Below are 21,035 nucleotides of genomic sequence, written 5' to 3'. Positions count from 1 at the left end.
CCATGACTATAGGGACCTCTGCATTATTAGGCTTTTATTAATAGGGACATAGCGGTTGGATTTACAAACAAATTGAATCGTGAACAGACTTCCAGTCCCAATCGTGTTCGTAAATTGGGGACCCAGCGTACTGCCGGTTTGGCACACCATCCCCATGGGGTGAAGGTCCGTACTTACCAGGTCCAATGATGGCGGAGCAGGCGTCTGCCGTCTGCGGACACATGGAGGAGCCCTGATGGTTGCATTCATCTTCATTACCAGCCACGCAGGTGTGGCACTTCAGCGCCTGGCCTTAAGGGGATGACCAAGAGAAAGAAACCCAGCTGAGGCTAAGAGGGTATGGGGTCAGAGGCTGGAAGTAGCAGCCCATCCCCCCTCCCAGCCATCATCGAACACAACCTCTCACGATCAGAAACAGAACACCGGTGCTACTCGGCTGCAGTCATTCCAAACACCTTGTATTAATCTGGCTGTCAGCAGCATTTGCGTCTCAGTTCGTTGCCAGCGGTTACCAAACAAGGGAGGAAAAAAGGGGGACCGCACAAAGCGAAACACAGAACGCCACAGCATAGTATCATCACAAGTTAAGCCAAAAAGCTCTGCAGTCGTTTTCTGTACTTAGTTAAAAGCACACTTGAGACTCACTGCGGACCGCCAAGGCAGCAAGAGCCAAGAACATCATGAGAGCCTTCATGCCGATGCAAGGACGTCCAGAGGTGCAATGGGAGCGAGGAGAAGATGGACCTTGCCCTGGGGCATTAAGGTCTTACTGCAAATCCCCTTTGAGTCTGCACACCTAGCACCTGCTGGTAATGGGTTTAAGACTTGGCCTTTAATCATACCAGGACAGCGCCTGAACCATGTCACTTTGTACTAGAGCTTCATCCCTCTTCGGTCCCATAACTTAATGATGAACATTATCTCAGTAACTTGTGTATGTTTCTTGCATTTAACAGGAAGAAGCAGGGCTGTGGTAGAAAATGTTACAGTAAGCACATATTTACCCGCATTCCCCCATTCAAAAACATCCCAACCGTTTTTCCAACACAGGTTGTACCAATAAAGGCAGAACACAAACTCACAGCATGAAAATCTGCAATTTTCCCAATTTCAAATTTTCCAGCATCTTTTTTTGCACTGCTTGCATATGTTATCAGTATCGGATTTATCATATTTAGTTTCTAGCCGTTTTATCTGAAAATGTAGATCTTCCCATGCATCTCCTCTAGTTTCTCTGCACTAGCTTCCTATAGCTTCCTGGATCAAATTTAATACCCTGATTATTGTCTACAAATGCATCAGTGGAACTGCTCCCAGCTATTTACAAAACTTGATCAACCACTACACCCCAGTTAGGCCCCTTCGCTCATCTGCTTCTGCTTGCTTGGTGGTCCCGCGCACGAAAAGTAAAGTACGGAAGTTCTCTGTTCTGGCTCCGTTGCACCGAAATGGCATAACCCTCTCACTCAGAACTGCTGAATCCTTGTCCACATTTAAAAAGGGTCTTAAAACTCAGCTCTGTCAGACTCGCTTTGCCCATGATCTCTTAAGGTGATGTAAGGTATGTAAACGTCATGCACCATAACTTTAAGATCATGCCCGGATAACCCTTTACATAGCTACTCCTGTAATGTAATGTTTATATGTAGTCTAAAAAAAAAATGTGATCAGGCATCATCAATATTCTGATGTTTTATGTAGCTACTCGTGCGACGAACATTTGTTCATATGGTGGAGCAAACTAACAGCACTTAGTCACGCATCTGCCTTTCTCCTAATGTAATGCACAATTTGTATTTTCTACGAGATATATGTCACTCTAGAGAAAAGCATCTGCTAAATGAATAAATGTAAAATTGTGGAAGCTACAAACGGAAGATGAGAGTGGCCGTTGTCCCCCCCACTTCCCCTTTCCACAGCAAAGATGTAAATTTGTGTTCCAATACTGCCTTCTGGACACACCTAGGATGGAACCTGCAGCTGTCACAGTACTCAGATTAATAATGATCATCATCATCATCATCATTCGCTGTAGAACATAGTGGAAGGCCATTGTCACCCAGTTCAAGACATTTGCCAGACTCAAGGGTTTCAACCATCTCACTAAGGTGCTGAAAGCTGCTGGCCCTGAAATAAGATATACAGGTGCTACAATAAAACATTCTCCATCACCGTAAAGGGAAAGCTTTATGAAACACCCCAGTTCCACCAGGACTTTTTAGGCATAAGCATAACTGTCAGCAGCATGAGCAGAAGCCCGAACGCCGCTTACAAAATGATTCCACGAATTAACTGAAGCGCAGACATGGGCTTGTAAGTACTTTTTATTTTTTTCAGGAAAGGAATTAAGGAAATTGGTAAACAACGGCTTTGCTACAACCGTGCAGGTTATTTTCCCTGCGTTTTTACAAGTTCGAACGTGAAGTGAAAAGACAAGCAGCGCCGGTGGAACAGTTTAACAAGCAGAGCTGGACACAACAGCGAGCCAGGGGTCCGTCCGTCCCGCGGTGTTGCCATGCAAGGGGGAGCGAAGGCTTGCGTATATACAGTGCGTCAAAAGGTATTGGCGTTTGTGTCACGTGACAACGGGCTAAGTCGTTTATAAGAGTAAGCATGTGCGTGAGGCTGAGTGTATGGCTGGGCTCATGATAGTTGCTACCTATAAACTTAAAGACCCTAAAGCCCTTCTGTATCCCACCTGTAGTACAGAAATAGCAAGATGTACATCATACATCCCTTGTGAAAAAGGAGGGGGGGGAGTAATTGAGCAGGTCAAGCCATTCACAAGACTTCATTTTCCAAGGAGGCTCTCAAAAAGCCATTTTTCATAACTGTCATGGGCACATCAGCCGACCTTAAAGACAGAAGCAGACTCCTCTCGGCATAGAGAAAACTGCAGAGAGCCAGGAAACAAATTCGGCGGTAAATCCTCTTCCCAAAAAAAAAAAAAAAAACCACGTAGGGTAAAACACCCCTGTTCTTTACTCTACCATCAAGACATACAGAATTTGAGCATTATCTGCTGGTCCCTTTTGCTGTTCTGTACCACATTTGGCATGGTATAATCATGGCCATTTTGTTTGGAGATGAAGGGATGGCAGAAAATTTGTTTTTAAAAAAGAAAATGCAACAAAAAAATTTTAAATCCAGCATGAGATGCAGCTACTACAGTAACTATGGTAACCTTGGCTCAAAATCCGAAGAAAAACTGAACTGTTAAGCAACTCAAGATGGAGGCAGAAAAGAACAAAGACATGGCTCACAGTCACATCAATGTACGACTAAACTACTGGCTGCTGTGTGTGTGTGTGTGTTATATGTAATGGCAGCGTGATGAAGGATGTAGAGTGTGAACTATGTACCGCTTCACCATTTACTGCCAGGCATCCAAGAAGCCATCTGGCTCTGTGAAACACTTGCTAATAGTCAAGGCCTCCAGCTCTTAAGAGCTTTAATTATCTACATTTCAGTGCCTGAAAAAAAAAACTCATATGTTAAGCAAAGGATAAGAAACATATCAGTATTATTTACTGTATATACAGAGACTCCGCAGCTAGGACGAGGAGCAGTGGGGAGATTGTCGGTCTTCCCGTCCTGCTGAACATGAACATGTCTCTCCAGAGCCTTTCCCACAACCTCCTTGCAGCAGTTCAGCACTGAACACACCAAGCACCGTTGTGCATGAGCACGTTTTCTGAAGGGCAATGGGAGGAAGAGCAGAGCAGAAGGTGCCATCACAACACGACGACTGATGTGTGCAGCATCAGCAGAATGGCTTTCAAAGAAGAAACGCTGTGCATGTTGCTCCAGTTTGTCCTGCTCCTTCGGGTGAGATGATGCACCATGTCCTTATTACTGTTGTGCTTCTTGTTTTCAGGTGGGAGAAAAATTAAAATGTAATTGACTTCAACAAAAGCAAGGTCTTCAAGGTCTTCAGCTGGGGATGCTGAGCTTCTGAAGCTGTAACATGCAGAGATGTGGAGGTGGTAACAGGGGGAATGGAAGGTAGGTACTGCTCATGGAGGACCAGACCTGGGTCTATAAAAGGCTTGCTTTCACTCTGTTCTACCCATCTTGGCAATGAGCTCATCACAGATCTTGGTGAGTTCTTCAATTTCCTGATTCTGGGGGAGATGCAAAAAGACACCAGTTAACCTTCCCACACACACGGAGCAGCATGGCAAGATCCACCTCAACTGTACAGCGGGTTCAGAGAACAGGAGCTCCATCTAAATCTGTACTCCCCCCCCCCCCCCAGGTGCCACAAATACCTTTTGATGGAGGGCCCTCTCCAATGACTCCACCTTCATTTGCTCCTTCCGCAGGCTGGCATGAAGAGCCACGCTTTCAGCGTTGGCCTTGGAGCGGACCTGAGCAATCTCCTCGTTGGCTCTGGTGGGGAAAAAGTGTTTCACCTCCTTATTTGTCCATCCAAATCCAGAGTGCTTTCAGTCCACTGGCATCTTGTGTGTAATAAAGTATTCTGTGCAAGTGTGTGTTCAGCATTGGACTGTGTCATGCAAAGACAGGAAGCTTTACTTGTCTAGTTTTTCCTCCGCGTGGATCTTGAGTGTCTGATAGCGCTGCTCCTCCTGTCTCACCCGGGCGAGATACTCCTGGGCGCACTTCTTGAGAACCTCTTCATTCTAGCCATCGTAGACATGGGAGAAATTCTATGATCCCTGGAGTCGTCATACTCAACCACATGGCAGTCACTTCATCGTTCAGGGCTCTTTATTGAATTAGTAATTCAGCATTCATGTGGAGATACTAACACATTCTGGTGGACATGAACCTACCTTCTTGAAGCCCTCAAGGACACCCTTCATGTTCTCGTACCTCCGGAAGAGGTCAGAGAGCGAGCGCTCCACGGAGTTGAGGTCGGCCAAGGCCTGCTCCTTCTCAAGCGTCAGCTGCTGGATGTTCTTCTGAGAGTTCATTGACGTGCGCTGTTCGTCCTCTGTGGGGTCACACCATTACTGCGTCAACACCGCTTCCTCGTATGCCTCTGTCCAGAGGGTAATGTCTTGCTGGAGAACCAGCATTGATGGACATATGCCAACATACTTGTAGCAACTTTCAGGGTGAAATCACCTAGAACCACCAAGAACCACCTACTTCCCATAGAAAGACTCAGCATCCAAGATGCAAAACCTACCAATCATCTGTGCAACCGTTTTCTCATACTCCGCCACAATTTTCCTGCAGTGAAACAAACGTGAGCAGCCAGTTTGCCATCTGTCCAATATTCCCATTCAGCAACAGAGTCACAGATGCCATGAGGTCTGTGACAGAACCCACCTCATTTCCATGACCTCCTGTCTGCTGTCTTCATATTTTTTCTTCCACTCACTGGCCTCAATTTCCTTTGTGATGATCTGCAAGTTGACAAAGGGATATGTAACACAGCTCTTCCAAACAGAGAGGGGTGATCCAAGGGAAGTACTATGGAGGTTAAATGCAGATGCATCTAGTCAACTTTGGACTGAGCAGATCTTCTACCTCCTCCCGAATCAGAGCAAGAACAGCTGCTTTGTCTGCCTCGCTGATGCAGATTGTGTCGAGAGCTGGATTTCCCTTGTCTCGACTCTCGCTTCCTGCCAGCTTGGCACTTTTCATGCTGCCAGGGTCTTCATGCTGTCGACAAGAGAACAAAGCTGCATCTTCAGCAGCCCAGACCTCAACGAGACCTTTTGCTTCCTCCAGATATCTGATCGTAACACTAACACCATGGTGGTCTGGAATGTATAAAGACATTTGTGATGTAACCCCCCCATCAGTTACCAACTACCTTCAAGAAAGGAAACCATTCTGCAGAATTAGTACAAAGAGAAAAACACAGTAAATAAGTGTTCTATGTACAATACCACCTCAGTTTTAAGTTTGTCTAAATAGAATAACCAAAAAAACAAAAAAATTGTCACTAATAAGAAGATAGAGAATGCTTTGTAAAAAGGACCATGAGAACAGCATGAACAATGTGGCCTTTGCTACCCTTCCTGTTTATCGTTCCCTCCACTCCATCGGGTAACAGACTCACCCAAGATGCCCAACATACACCTTGTATTCTTCCCCATGGATTTCTTTAACAGCTGCAACTCACTATGTACTTACTGTCCAATTTACCACCATTTGCCCATTCATGCGTTTCTATATATAATATATAGTCCCACCCCGCCAATTTTTGGTTTTAAACTCCACAAGGTCATGGGAGGGCCTCCCTCTAAGACCCAGCTACTCAGAAACAGATGGGTGGTATCCTATCCATGTAAAATTGATGTATAAATCACCATAATGAAAGGTAAAGTGGCTGAAACACGTGGAGGCCAAGTTGTCCCACAGAATGGGCTTTGGCCCGTCCTTGGGTGTAGCCGAATCTCTGTTGAACCTCAGTGCAAACATGGGGTTGGGAAGAGTTAGATCACCACTCCGTTCCACTAAGCCACGTCTCTTATGATCGTAATCCCAGTCACACATCAGTGTGTTCTCCATTTGTCCTTCAGTGGATTATGACACCGGCTGTACAATAATCTCCTTTGTCAAGACCTTTATCTTGTCGTCAACAGTTCCAGAAACATTTTCCTGCTGCTGAGCATGTGGCCCACATGTCCTTAGTCGCAACTGCTGAGAAACGTGCCGCTACACTGTTAAGTATGATTCACCGGTTGTCACCACCATCATGTGATCTGAAGGTCTTCAAGATCTTTCTACAAGGGTTTCTCAAAAGCTAGAAATTTGCTTTAACACTCGCATTCATGTGTGATGTTGGGCTTCTTCACTGGACCGTGATGCAAACTGGTCTTTGTGCCCTTCTGAGGTTTCGGACACCAGCAAAGGAGGCGGCCGCTAAGATGTGAGCGGAGCCTTGGTGTGCAACTCCATCCTATATACATTTACATATGTATATACATTTATCCCTTCAGCTGATGCTTTTCTCCAAAGCAACTTATGATGATTTACCCATTGATACAGCTGGGTCATTTTACTGGAGCAACTTCGGGCGAGTACCTTGCTCAAGGGTACTACAGCTGGAGGTGGGATTCAAACCTGCAGCTTTTCAGTCCAAAGGCAGAAGCTCTAACTATTACGCTACCAGCTGCCTGAACAACCTGATACCCTTGTGTAACACACTGTCCCAGCAGGGCTTCCGGCAGTTTCTACATACAAACCTTCCCAGGATGTATTTATGAGGTTGGTAGCAGTACTTGTTATATAGGCCATGGCACATCCATGTTAACCAAAGCATAAGTTTACAACTATTCAACGTTGACCTTCCATGAAACTGTAGGCGACACTTTACCCGATTTCAACTCGGTCCAATAGATTTACGCACAGGATTCTCTCAGTGCACAAAACCTGTTTAAGGCTTTTATATACAACTTCATATTAAGGAAAAAAGTTTTTATATTAATCCTTGAACGCAAAGTATCACTGTAATAATTTCAAGCATTAGGGTAATTTATATCTATCTATATATTTATTATCCGTGTGTGTGTATATACATACACACACACACACACACACACACACACACACACATATATATACACACATACATATACACACACACACACCCCACATGGGACAAGCAGGGGGGGGGTGTAACAGTGAACGCGGAGCCTAGGGATGGAGGGGGAGGGACACACCCTGGACGGGATGCCAGTCCATCGCAAGGCACCCCAAGCAGGGTTCAGTCCCCAGACCCACCAGAGAGCAGGACCCAGCCAAGCCCGCTGTGACACCGCAAGACATCAGAGCTGACGTCATTCAAATATAGGTCAATGGCACTTTACTTCCACCTAGAGGACATCAACAGCAACACTGTCACGGGTTCAAAAAGATACCGAAGTCCGCTAACAAAGGGCCACCCCCATGGGGGTGCTGGAGCGACATATGGGCTGCACTCACCACAGTGTATGACTCTTTCTCCGTCTGACCTTCTGTCACAGCTTCAGTCCCTGCAGGAGACAAGGAAGAGCACTGCGTCACTTTCATAGTTGCTGTGACCACAGATTGTGTTAATCCAAGAAGAGGCCACTAGGTGGTGCAATGGTTACATAACCAGACCTGTGAGCAAAAGGCTGCAGATGAGAGTTGTCAAAGGGATTGTTTTTGTGCTGTCAAGCAAGGAACTTAAACTGATCACAGCAAAGCAGTGAAACAAACAGTGAATAGCAAAGTGTTCCACATAAAGGCCTAAGAGCTGTTCAATGTTAGGGAACCGCACATGCAAATAAGTTACATGGGGAGGGAAGGCCAGATTATTTTTGGAAACCAAAATGCATATGGGACAAAACAATTAAGGATTTGTACATTTAACAAGTTCTGAAACCTTTTTTTTTTTTCTTTAAATATACACACATATCTGGCATTGGTAACCCAGGGGCAAGGTATCTATGAAATGCAGCTTGGCTGTGAGATGAAAAAAAAATTAATAATAATAATAATAATAATAATAATAATAATAATACCACAGCTCCCTCCCCCCGACCCCAAACATGACTGCCGTTTATGACAATTCCATATGAAGGTAATCCATTTTCAGTCAATAAACTGAAATATGTTATAAATTCATGGATATTTTTCTAGCAGGTGGTCCTTAGGGTTCAATACATTAAGACAACACATACATTTGTTTAGCTGATGCTTTTCTCCAAAGCGATGTACAATGTTAATATTACAATTATTAGTTACAAGCTCACAGTTATTTACCTATTTATACAGCTAGGTAATTTTACTGCTGCAATTTAGGGTAAGGACCTTGCTCAAGCATACTACAGCTGGATGTGGGGATCAAACCTGTGACCTTTTTGTCCAAAGACAGCAGCGCTAACCACTACAGTATCAGCTGTCCCAATATCAGACATGTAAAGGGGACTGCAGCCTAGAAGAGGTTCAAACTCTTTGCTTTACAGACCCATTCATAATGGACGCGTTGGCAGCCTCAGGGGCTGGACGGAGCGACAAAGCGAGCGCCATCCCTGATCAGTCTGTGGGGTCAGCACGCTCTCCCCGTGTTCATGTGGGTTTCCTCCAGGTGCTCTGGTTCCCTCCCACCATCAAAAGGCATGTGTTTGGTGCAGCCACAGCATGAGTCAGTTTCCCCAAGGGGTCCAAACAAAGTGTGACTATTACTATTAAAGATGTTCCACTACTAGGTTATTTACCCCCCCACCCCACTAGGTGGCAGCACCTTCCAGTGGCAAAAAGGCTCCAAGGGGCTGAAACTCATTCACCAAAAGGTGAAACTGCTGCAAATAATTGCATTTTGAAGAGGCAAATTTAGTTTTAATAAACTTTTAAGCCGCACATACGCTACACAAGTGGGTGTCCCTGTAAAACGATTCGCCGCACATCAAACCTCGCCACTGATGTTCGTTCCTTGAGACTGATGTTCAATAAAGCGCGCGCGCACACACACACACACACACACACACACACACACACAGACCAGGTAATTTCACTGCAACGTTTAAAGCTTCACAGCAGAAGAGAAAGGGGTAGAGAAATATACAGTACACAGTGTGCGATTTCACACAGAGAGGGAGGGGAGGGCATTTGTGTCACAAGTAGCCCATGTATTTAGACCACCATCGATGACGACGTCACTCGACTGAACCCCCCCCCACGAGGTGAATCGGAAAGGGCCGCAACGGTTAACATCACTTCATTAGCTCAGGCTGTATTTTGCAATATTTCCAGGCTCCTCCTGGCACATGTGTATTGCGCTCAAGCTACATAGCAGCTGGATATGTGGGCGGCCTGGTGGCATAGTGAGTAGCGCTGCTGTCCCACAGCATCTGGGTGGTCCAAGAGGACATGGGTTCAATCCCCCGCTCAGTCTGTATGGAGTTTTTGTTCTCCCATGTCTGTGTGGGTTTCCTCTGGGTGCTCTGGTTTCCACCTACAGTCCAAAGCCATGCTGTATAGGTTCACCCATAGTGTGTCAGTGACAGAGTGAGTGTGTTCCACTGATGTATGGATGAGTGACCCCTTGTAAGGGATGTATCTAGCAGTGTAAGTCACCGCGGTGACTAAGGTGTGTGGGCTGATAACACTACGTAGAGTTCGCTGCAAGTTGCTTCGGACAAAAGTGTCTGCTACATGAATGGAAATGGACATGGATGGCAGCATTGCACACTGCCACCACCTCAGCGGAAACACTCCAATCTGGCCCAAAGAAATCACCGCAACGCAGTTGTGACTTTGGGAAGTTTGCCCTTGTGTCACAGAGAGGTACAAAATACACAGGCCCATAGATCGCAATTTGACAAGAGGAGGATTTTTGTCTCTGTAAATACCTCCCCTACCCAGCCCCAGAGGAGCAGCTGACAAACGGAGCGTCTGAGTGCTGACTGAAGCCTGAGGCTCCTCTACTGACAGTGTTCCCAGATGCCGTGCGTCACACAGCGTCAGCGAACAGCGCTTTCAATGCGACGCTTCTCTGGAAACTGCCCAGGGGAGAAACTTGCTTTGACCGCACTGTACTGTAGGCCTGCGTCACGCAGGGGGGGACCCAGACATCATTTCTTTTACGCGAAATTGTCCCTGTCGAGGACCCATCGGTATAGGGGGCCCAACTGAGGCCTCAGGCCCACGTGGGCCAAGCACACAGCCCGTCACCTTTGCTCCCTGGCTGCTTCTTGCCCGACTCGCCCTCTTCCTCCACGAGGTCATCCTCGGTCCTGCCGGGGTTCTGCCCTGACACAGAGGAGGCCAGCTTCTCCTCATCGGTGGCGTGGCCCTCACGGTGGGTTCCCTCGCAAGTTCGTGACCCCACAGGTACATCCTCCTAATAAGAATAGACACCAGTAATCTGTGCTGCTCACAACATGAGTCTCCGAGGAGCACACAAGGCACAGGACTAAAGAGCAGCATAGAAATGCAAAGAGAAGTAACTAATCGTGAAACATGAGGTCAATGGAAAGTGGTGTGAGCTGTCCGTTTCACACTTGGGGTTGGGAGGAACAAGGACAGTTGTGCTTTGACTGACAGCCACAATATATAGTCAATCATTGCAACTTCATCTTGTTCAATACACACACACACACACACACACACACACACACACACACACACACATACATACACAAAAAAAAAAAAAAAAAAAAAAAACGCTGACGCAGAACATACTCCCAGAATAAAGGATACCATTTTTCATCTTGTTTACTATAGTTATGCAGCTGCTTTTTACCCATTTTTACCGTAGTGTAACAATGCTGCTGTAACAATTCGGGATAAATTCCTTTTTCAAGGGGACTGCAGCAGGAGTGGAGGGTTCCTATTCTGGCCGTCCGAGTGGATGGCCGCAACTCGCACAATGCCCTCTGCCCTTTCCCAATTAAATTATGAAAAATATGTTCAAGTCAAAATTACAATTAGGATGGATTTAATACATTTAGCATGAGACTAAAGTGTTTCAAAGAAAGGCTGTGTTTGCGGAGAGAGAGAAAGAAGAGAGCACGTGAGGACAACGTACCTTTATACAGTGCTGCTTCAAAGTGCGCAAAGCCCTTGTGTCCCTTGCTTTCACCACGAATTGCTTATTTAATGAGAAATGATGTTTCCTCATGCGACATAATCGGTGTGTAAAGACATATTTCGTACGTTGTCTGAGGAGATCACGCACGTACTAGAAACAGAGGTAGTGCAGGTGCAAAAATAAGGAACCCCACGTTGAACTGGCTAAACCAAGTGGGTCAGTAGAATCAGATTCATAAAGCCATCATTTCATCAGGTTATTGTAAGCAACTGGAGGAAGACTGACCATCCCTGCAGGGTTCACATACTTTCACGCAGCACACCTTACCTGTCTACTCATGTCCAGAACAAGTGGCTGATGTTCATGCGTGTTCCCCTTCGCTGCAGGCCTGCAAGGCAAGCGGGGAGAGTCCATTCCAGCAGCAATAATGTCAATGGAGGACACGGATCTGGTTTGCCTGAGTACTGCATTTCACAGAAGCCCTGAGCACTTTAACCTCCATTAGAGCCTGGGAACATGTCAAGATGATGCCATTGTGCAAGGTGAAGTTAACAGGCTCAGCAGGCTGAGTGCCTAGTGTTCTTGTTATGGAGCAATTTTAACCCGAAAGCCAGAAGGGAAGACGAAGTATGGTCCAAAAATGCAGCGGACATAGGAAAGTGCACAGCAGCAAAACGACAAACATCATGCTGCAGAAAACAAAAAGGAAAAATGCCATTGGCTGCTTTCCTGCGCTTCGCATCTGTACCCTGAGCTGCTGCACAACTCCACTCGAACAACGAAGCAACCGGGGCGCATTAATGGCCCTCCAGGCCGGCGATCCCCATCGACAGGAGCCCCACGCGGCAGCGATCACGTTCTGCCTGGGTGAGGAGCCTGTGAGGTCCCATGAGCTACAGATGGCAGGAGTGTTAAAGGCCAAGAACAGAGGGCACCGATCCCTGACTGGCGCGGTGGGCCCAGGGGTAAGGGTGCGAAGAGGTACGTCAGCTATTTGGGGAGGGAAGTTCGGTTTCATGTCTTTACGCTTCAGTAGCACTCAGATCACAGCAAACAGATCAGCTTTATGCTGTTTGACAGCTAGAAGAAAGCCCTGTTGGATGAGAGAGGCTGGTCCCCTGTGTAAAGGGAATACTGATATGACCAACAGAAAGGAAGGAGGGGGAGATATGGTTTCAAAACCTATTTCTATCCATTCAAAATGAGGACACGACACAATGAAACCAATAGACATATTTAGAAGACCTCAGGCTTCAAAAACTACCTTGTTTTTAACCATGCATTTATACGTCATTTTAACAGCCCCATTACGTTCAAAAGCCCCTAACGCCACAGATTACTATTTCAACCGTTGCAATCTTTGAGATAAATTAGTTGTTCTGGAATGTTCTAACAGCCAGGCTTTTTGTGATGAGCTTCGTCAGCGGCGGTACCATCCCGTTCTAGAACATCCAGCGTAGTTTTGGTGGAGCTCAGAGAAATGGGCATCAGTTATCACACAAACACCACACACCTCTAGGGGAGCAACAGAAATATGGAACAGAATGTGTTCCTTCAGAAACAAAGCCTTAAATGCTGCTGTTAGATGATATAAATTAAATATAAGCCAAGCTGTGCACATGATGCAGTTGAAGCATGCTGGGAGATGACATATTTAATAACTTTACCACATGAACCAGCAGGGACACGTCGAAAACAAAGCGCGGACATATGAACAGTGACATTCGGGAAATTTATGGGGCAGGAACCATGGAGGAGGAGCGATGTTAGCGGGTGGGATCTTGCAGTCAGGATGTTAGAAAGAAATAAGAGCTGGGAATAAGTTTACTCCATGCATGCCAAGGACTCCGGTCAAAAAGTACCATATAACTCAAAATTAGTCACTACCAACGCAATTAGCCTTCATCTGTGAGAGGTTCCTGAAAGCTAACGGTATCCTCAACTCCATCCAAATGCAATAATAATAATTAAAAAAAAATCAGGACATGCCTAAAGGATAAAGGGTCACACAGCTGAAAGGGTTTTACAAAATGTTCTACATACAGCACAACTGGCCAAAAAAACACTTCTGACAAAAGTGACCGTGAACTCAAGAACAGAAATTAATCCCCATCTGTTTTACTATCTTATTACCCTTCTACTATTTTTATAAAGATTAACTCAATTCTTTTATCATGGATGGCAGCTGGATATTAAGAGCTGTGTTCCACCTGGCCCTGCCTGTCAGTTTACTGATGACATGGGAACAGCAGCTCAGTCCCAGTACAAATCAGTAAAGGGTGCCAGCACTTCCAAGTATTGCTCTGCGGGGATTTGTTCGGTCATGTACTTCATTTTTTTTCCCCCTCTCTTCTTCAGAAGATAGTGCTGTCTGCTCATTAGCATCACTACCTTTCAGCCCATCAGCTCTGGAATCAAACTATTAGCTCATGTGTCAGATCTCTCTGCAGAGGGAATGCTGGACTCTACTTTAAAAAAAATAAATAAATAAATAAATAAATAAATAATGAAAATAAAAACCTTTTTGTGCACCACATAAATGGAATATCCTAATGGGGGGGATTCCTGTTCCTACGCTCTTCTTCCTAAGCAGCCAATTTGTGTGCATTATTGTGTGCTTCATGAGTATAGTGAGAACATAAATATTGAAGACCAAAGGATAGTCACAATTTTCATGAATTTAAAAAAATAAGTAAAATAAAGTGTGAGATTCATATTAATTTCATCTTTACAGCTCATTCCTGATGAAGGGACAAGTATGTAGGGCCTTGGGGTGTTAGGATGCTGGCAGAATGGTTTGCATGCTCACATGGGGGTCTTTGCTTCGCTCTTCAGCGACTGCTTCCCCTTGCCCTCAGTCTCCAGACTGAAGTCTAGCTTCTGGCACACAGGATCGTCAGCCAGCTTCTCATCTGCAAGAGGACTCTTCCAATCTGCTGTCAAACTCCTTGAGGGCTTGAAGGGGTCCACAGCAGCATCAAAAGCATCAGGGTCAAAGCTGTGAGATCCTTTGGGTAGGGTCGGGGAGCTACTCATTTTGGAATTGTTTCCAAATGGGTTGAAGTTGGGGTCATCCAGCTGACTGGCATCAATGCTGTAGTAGGATTTAGGGGCAGGAGGTCCATCCGAGCTGTCACGGGCAGTGAGCTCCAAGTCCCACTCTGCCACTTTGGCCTGTTTCACAAGGCTGCCTTTGCTGGACGGCTTCTTGCCCAGCTTCCTGGCTGGGGGTTTCATAACCTCCTCGCTGCCAGCTTTGTCACCCCTGCTGAACTCCAAACTGAGATGAGAAGCATCCCACTTGGAGTCATCTGCCATGGGTTCGAGCACAGAGTTAGCATTGCCATTGGCCTGATCCAGGTAAAAGGGGTAGCTGGTGTTAAAGGCAGGCACCTCATCATCCACCTCATTAGGATCTGGCCTGTTCAGAGACATTTTAATATCAAGGGATGGGAGCCTCGCATTCCTGGACTTGTTAGTATCGTCTATACTGTCCGAAAGCCTGTTGTCCAAGCTGGTGTGGACTGTTTTAGTGCAGGACTGCAGGTTCAGGTTCTGGCCCAGGTCAGCACCTGGATCTGCAGAGTCTTTCAGGGCCATTACATTGTTGAGTGCATCCAAGCCTTCCACTCGGTGCAACAGGTCTTGGTCTCCAGTCTCGGTGTGTTCATTCCGGTTGCTCTTCTCAGAATAAACGTTATCCAGGCTGCCACAGCTGGGGACCCTCTGCTTCTCGCCCCCTACCAGACCTGCAGAGAAGAACAATCATGACAACCTTGCACATTAGAAACAATGTGGGACATCATGACTTCAAAAGTTGGACAAATTCAAAGTAGACACGGAGTTAACCCCATAATTTTAAACCGCTGAGGGTGGCATTTCTGGGATTCAGGAGCAAACCAGTCAAAGGAAAGGAGATGTCAACTTGTCAGAGGCATACTTTGCTTTGAGGATGTGCATGTGTGGTTTGATGAAGGAATCGTGAGGTTTGACTCATTAAAAGTGAATGGTGGTGGAACAATGGCCCTCTTCCACATAACTCTCCATTTAGGTTACCGTAGGCTATTGAGCACAATCTACCACAGTGCTTTGTCACATCCTCCAGGTGCACGTCGCCCTGGCAAAGTTCCACAACTGGCTCATTTGTCAGCCATTTCCTGTGCAGTCAAAGCAGGATCACTGCATCTCCCGCAATTTGGAAGGACAAAATTGACCTTCCAAGGGTTATGGTTTAACCACTCATGCTGCTCTCTTTTTCCAGAACAGAGTAGCCTTTGCTGAGCACCGCCTCAGTACATTTTGTTTTCGGGAAAGTCCCTGGTCAATAGCTCTTTAAAGAATTTGGAAAGAAACCCGCAAACAAAAACTCAACGAAGCATATTCTCCTAAAAGCTTACATACTCCAGTTATAAAATGGGTGCAACCACTGGGTTCAAAGGAAAATACAATCCAAGTCAAACACAGCCAGAGTCTTGACCAAACTGCCCCCTAACCTGGAGCTCAAGGTCACATAGGTTTATGATCCTCAGTTTAATAAGACTCTTCAAATTCTTTCACCAAAATCTCACAGAACTGAATTTTACAAAGGTGGAGAGCAGAAGTGCCTGCAGTTCCTGGGTATAGCCTGGTCCTCTCATTGCCTGCATTGGGGTCTTGGACATTCACTGGTCATCTTTACACCGAAGGGCCTTTCAGCTCCCAAAAACTGGATTTGAGATGTCTCGAACTAGGCTCATCCTTCAGCAGTCACCTGACAATGAGGTGATGCATTCAACAGACATGTCTGGAATTTGAACCTGTGACCTCATAGCCCTACACTATGCAAGTACATAGCAGTTATTGCTTGCTCTTCTACAGTTTATGAGCAATGATCCCTCCAAGCTGTGCAAATGGGGGGGAACTCAACCACCTTTCATTGGGCATTATGTATCCTTTTTACCCAATTTTATGTGGTACCAGCTGATATAAATCACTGGTGGCTACCTGCTCCTCTTAGCCCAGTATATACTGCTACTGCCTTTGCCTCGCTGTTCTTAATGCTGCAGTTTCTCTTAACCAGTTTTTTTTTTTTTTATATAAGTTAAGTTTCATTTCATTGTCAGGGTGCATATTTCTCAGCTATGGTGAATAAGATGGCAAAAAAATTGTTTATTGCACACACCCTTGTAGAAGGAACACTGGTTATATGATAAGCTTATTTATTTTTTAGGTCTAATGTATTTCACAATGGTGGCGCAGTGGGTTTGACCGGGTCCTGCTCTCTGGTGGGTCTGGGGTTCGAGTCCCACTTGGGGTGCCTTGTGACGGAGTGGCGTCCCGTCCTGGGTGCATCCCCTCCCCCTCCAGCCTTGAGCTGTGTTGTTGGGTTAGGCTCCGGTCTTGTACTACATGTAATGGTGCGGTACCTTTCCGTGCACATACTGTATTTTACAGAACTTTGTACATCTGGTTGGGTATAGATTCTACATTCCAGAACAGGAAACCATCACCAGGCTGCAAGTGAAACTGAGTCACATGGAATGTAAGGGCCACCTCTCCAAGGCTGAGGGACAGCCAGCCGAGCCTGTAATGCCTCTCTCTCTCTTTCTCTCTCTCTCTCTCTCCTCCACTCCCAAAACACAGCCCTTGTCATAAGATAAAGAAAAGGGACATTTCACCTCCTCTTCCCTTCTGTGCCTCTCACAGATCTCTCCCTACAGGTCACAATGAAAGTGATTCTGCAAATGGGGGATATTAACAGCCCAGCTGCAGCCCTTCTCAAGGTCGCGCCTCTGGTCTTCCTGCACGGTGCACGCAGCCAAGTAGCGCAGCTCCGACAATAACACAAAGCCCTCGCGCGTCCCTGTGTCGCGCGTTCCCAGAGGCTACATCTGGCCATTGTTTACGGTGCTCTATCAGGATATGCATCCAAGGCACTCCTTCTCCCAAGCTGCCACGTCCGCAGGAAGCAACCTGAGAAGGCACCATTACAAAGCTCCAGGAAGATGGTCGAGCGTGACTTCCGACTTCCTGCAGCTTTACTCGCACGGCAGTCAACAACAACAACCGACACACCACTGCTTGCGCTTTCTGCGTTTGTGCGGTCGTTTGCTTTCCGTCTCCGTTTACAGCACACCGCGTCCAACGCTGCGGCTCTCGCTCGCACATGGTGCTCCTAACCACCCGAGCTGCATATTAACGCACCCACTTTACGAATGGGGGAACTGCAATGGTGCCAAGCATGCTTTCGGAGCCCCCAGGTTACAGTGCTGGATGAAAAGGACAGGCTGGCACTATGGTTACGGCACAGGCTGCCGAAGAGCCCGTCATCTCCAACAGCAGACCTCCCTGCAGTCGGAGGTCCCAGGTTTGATCCTGCTACAGGGGCCTGTATTTGTCAACTAGTGCACAGAATGCTTTGTGTCACTCTCGTAGACTGAGGCACACATTTTACATGCGTATGTTCACGTAGCTGACGCTTTTCTCCCAAGCAACCTACATTTACTCACCCATTTATACAGCTGGAGAAATTTAGGGGAAGTACTTTACTCAAGGGTACTGCAGTTAGAGGGGGGATTCAAACCGGTGACATTTGGGTGCAAGGGCTAAAGCTCCAACCACTACACTACTTGCTGTCCCAGTATGCAATGTCACATTTCCGTTTCAAAGAAGTGCTGGACCAGAAAATACAAGAACAGTACTAATTTGGGTCAGTAAACACGCTCAACGGCCTGCCATATAATTGTTTCCACGCCCTCTCATAAATATAAATCTTACATATTAAAGGAAACACCGTTTATGGAGACCTCAAATCGCACGCACACACACACCAAAAAAAGGAACTTGACACATTTTTCATGAAAGAGGAACAAGCCTAAGCAGAGGTTGAATCATACCCCTGCACAAAACTGGAACTGTTGTTTAAACCAGCTCAATTTGATCTGACAGAAGAATATAGTCTGTTGCTACATATCTGAGCAGAAATCAACCCGTTTCAATGTATTTATGTTATAAAGTTTGACACAGTATGAGAATAATGCAGTGGACATCCAATCACACTCACAAACAATCACGTGACAGCTTTACTTTCAAACTGACCTACCTCTCTCTTGGCCACCTAAATATTGATGGTGCCAATGAATAAAAATGGGGGTTTGCATATCAAAAGACCGCACACACACGCACACGCACAGAGCTACAATCGTTTGTTTCAAGCGGGGTCGCAGTGATCCGGAGCATAAACCGATAACACAGGGCGCAAGGTTGGAGGGGACGTACCCAGGATGGGACGCCAGTCCACCGCAAGGCACCCCAAGCAAGATTCAAACCCCAGACCCACAAGAGAGCAGGACCCGGCCAAACCCACTGCGCCACCGCAACCTCCCATCAAAAGAGGAAAACAGCATAATTTATCAGAAGACAGAAATTTCATGAAAACTGAGTGATCACTTTATACATTTTCTTTTTAAAGTCATCCATAACGTTGGCGTAACCTTCCCATCTCAGATTGCCAGGGATTACAGGAATAGATGAGTAATTAATGAGTCATCATGGAACATTTCAAATGTTGCCTTTCCATTTTCTAAAAGGCTGTCTGCCTCTCTGTATAGGTGATCCCCCATTTACAATGGGGTTACGTTCCACGAAACCCATAGTAAATCGAAAATATCGTAAACGAAAATGCATTTAATACACCTAACCCTAGTGAACATCATAGCCTATCATATGTGCAATGGCCATCACGGGCTTGCCGCCTTCATGCTCAACAATTATCCTGAGTTTCTCCTCAACAGTAATTGCCTTCCTCTTCTTCCACCAGTAGCAGGAGACACAGATGGACATTTTTGTGCCATTATGGATGCACAAAACACAACCGCGTGGCAGACTGGGAGATGCGGATCACTGCCACTGTCCAGCATCGCGAAAGAGTTATCGCACCGCAAATCACTTGCCCAGGAAAAAAAAACAAAATCAAATTTCAAAGTCAAGTTTCTAATTAACGTCTATCACCAGCTCAGTATCGTAAAGTCGAAAAAAATCGTAAGTCAAACCATCGTAAATCAGGGACCACCTGTATTTTACTTGCACAAATGAAAAAGTTCTAAACCGCAAGAGAAGTGGGTACGACTCAACTGTCGCATGGCAAAAGATCACTAAGATAGCAAATGGTCACCAACCCCCACCACAACAATGCCCTGGAGAGAAGGACCATGACCCCGTTGCACCGGGTAGCCATACGCAGGGTTTGCCACGTGTGCTTGAGGAGTCAGTAATCCTTTCATAAACAGCTCTTTTTCTAAACTTTGAAAACTCTGTAGGTCTAAAGTCCAGAGAAACGCTGGAGCAGAGCAAGGTTCTTGAGGCCCCCCGTGCCCAATGGGCTACAACAGGCCCCCAGTTTCACCTCCAGTGTTTGGTGCTGATCCAAAGTAGGACTGAAGTCTGCCCTGTTAACATATCAAATGTAAAGAGATTTATTACTCAGTGGTGGCATTAAAGTTCTAGTGTATTGGGATGATGGACTCAGTCTTGCCGTCAATGCCATGCTTCTCCGGCTCTCGCAATGATTCCAACAGCAGTCAAAGTATTTATAGAACAATGCATCTAGTGAAAGTGTTGCTCACACCAATGGGATTGTCTCTTCTTGGATTACGTGAATATCCCCTCCTCTGCTTCATTCTTCTCCATTGAACACGCTCTGCCTCGGGTAAAAGCTACGCTTACATATACACTGTAAAACAATCAGATGTCCTCAAGACATTTCAACAAAACAGCGACTGACTAGAGGCCCTTTTACAGGTTTACTACTATTGCGTGCGAATTGAAGTGAAAGTTTATTTTGGCACTTTTCCCCTCCCTAGGCACCAGACAGGATTGGCACTGAACTTACCCAGACACACACAGTAACTGCAGCGCTTTGGAGACAGGCTACTTTGGTGATGCTGTGACTTTCAAGTGGACAGAGAGGAGCAAGGGAATTAAGCCACTTTGTGAAGTTATCCACGATTGCACCCAGCGACATGCTTGGCTGATAAGTCTTTAAAGGAAAAGGCAAATGTGTTGGTTGTTGCAGTGTTGGAGCACTAGGAAGCCAAGGTCTTACCCAAGGTGTTGGCAGTAGAACCGTCCTGCTCTGCAAGGCCTCCCAGTGGCCCATGGACCGGAGTCTCTGCCTCCGGAGTCTCGAAGTTCCCCTCCGAGTCGGAGCTGCAATGCCAAAGATCACAGTGACAAGGTGAGCAAGTTCCTGCCCTTGGTCATTCTTTGAGGTCCAACAGCCAGTGACCTTCTGGATGTGGGAATGTTTTAAAACAGCAAAACTTCTCCGGTTTCCATACATTTATGCAATATTCAGTCTCTGCTTCCACTGCTTGCAGAAATTCCGTCATAAGCCCGTTACCTGGGGAGGGGGGACTTACCTGAATTTCATCATTCTTCCAGCAAATCAAAGAAAGGACCTAGAGTACCACTCGGAAGTGCAAGTACACCTGGACAATACTTGTAACGGATGAAACGGACAGAAGAGTCAAAGCAGAAAAGCTGGCAAGACGTGGACTTGTTTCTAGAAACATCT

General features: G+C 46.1%; 1 protein-coding gene across 3 annotated transcripts in view; it reads right to left on the bottom strand.

Annotated features, from left to right (window-relative positions):
- Nucleotides 1-234: 234 nt before the first annotated feature.
- Nucleotides 235-21,035, bottom strand: part of LOC108940396 (transforming acidic coiled-coil-containing protein 1-like) — a 35,914-nt gene continuing 15,113 nt past the window's right edge. For 2 of the 3 annotated variants that reach the window (XM_029256865.1, XM_018762551.2), the window contains exons 2-13: nucleotides 20,565-20,668; nucleotides 14,292-15,231; nucleotides 11,810-11,870; nucleotides 10,624-10,792; nucleotides 7,909-7,958; nucleotides 5,503-5,637; nucleotides 5,302-5,378; nucleotides 5,159-5,202; nucleotides 4,800-4,960; nucleotides 4,540-4,646; nucleotides 4,272-4,392; nucleotides 2,313-4,124 (exon numbers count right to left, since the gene is read on the bottom strand). In XM_029256865.1, the coding sequence (XP_029112698.1) occupies nucleotides 4,056-4,124; nucleotides 4,272-4,392; nucleotides 4,540-4,646; nucleotides 4,800-4,960; nucleotides 5,159-5,202; nucleotides 5,302-5,378; nucleotides 5,503-5,637; nucleotides 7,909-7,958; nucleotides 10,624-10,792; nucleotides 11,810-11,870; nucleotides 14,292-15,231; nucleotides 20,565-20,668 (2,038 nt within the window). In that variant the 3' untranslated portion in view covers nucleotides 2,313-4,055. Of the gene's footprint in view, nucleotides 292-2,312; nucleotides 4,125-4,271; nucleotides 4,393-4,539; nucleotides 4,647-4,799; nucleotides 4,961-5,158; nucleotides 5,203-5,301; nucleotides 5,379-5,502; nucleotides 5,638-7,908; nucleotides 7,959-10,623; nucleotides 10,793-11,809; nucleotides 11,871-14,291; nucleotides 15,232-20,564; nucleotides 20,669-21,035 lie in introns of those variants that run through there. The other variant, XR_003798040.1, reaches the window with a different exon arrangement.

The sequence above is a fragment of the Scleropages formosus genome, chromosome 12 (assembly GCF_900964775.1).
Source record: "Scleropages formosus chromosome 12, fSclFor1.1, whole genome shotgun sequence".
NCBI classification, from domain to species: Eukaryota; Metazoa; Chordata; class Actinopteri; order Osteoglossiformes; family Osteoglossidae; genus Scleropages; species Scleropages formosus.
The sequence above is the reverse complement of the archived record's forward strand: the minus strand, read 5'-3'. Positions and strand labels throughout refer to the sequence as shown.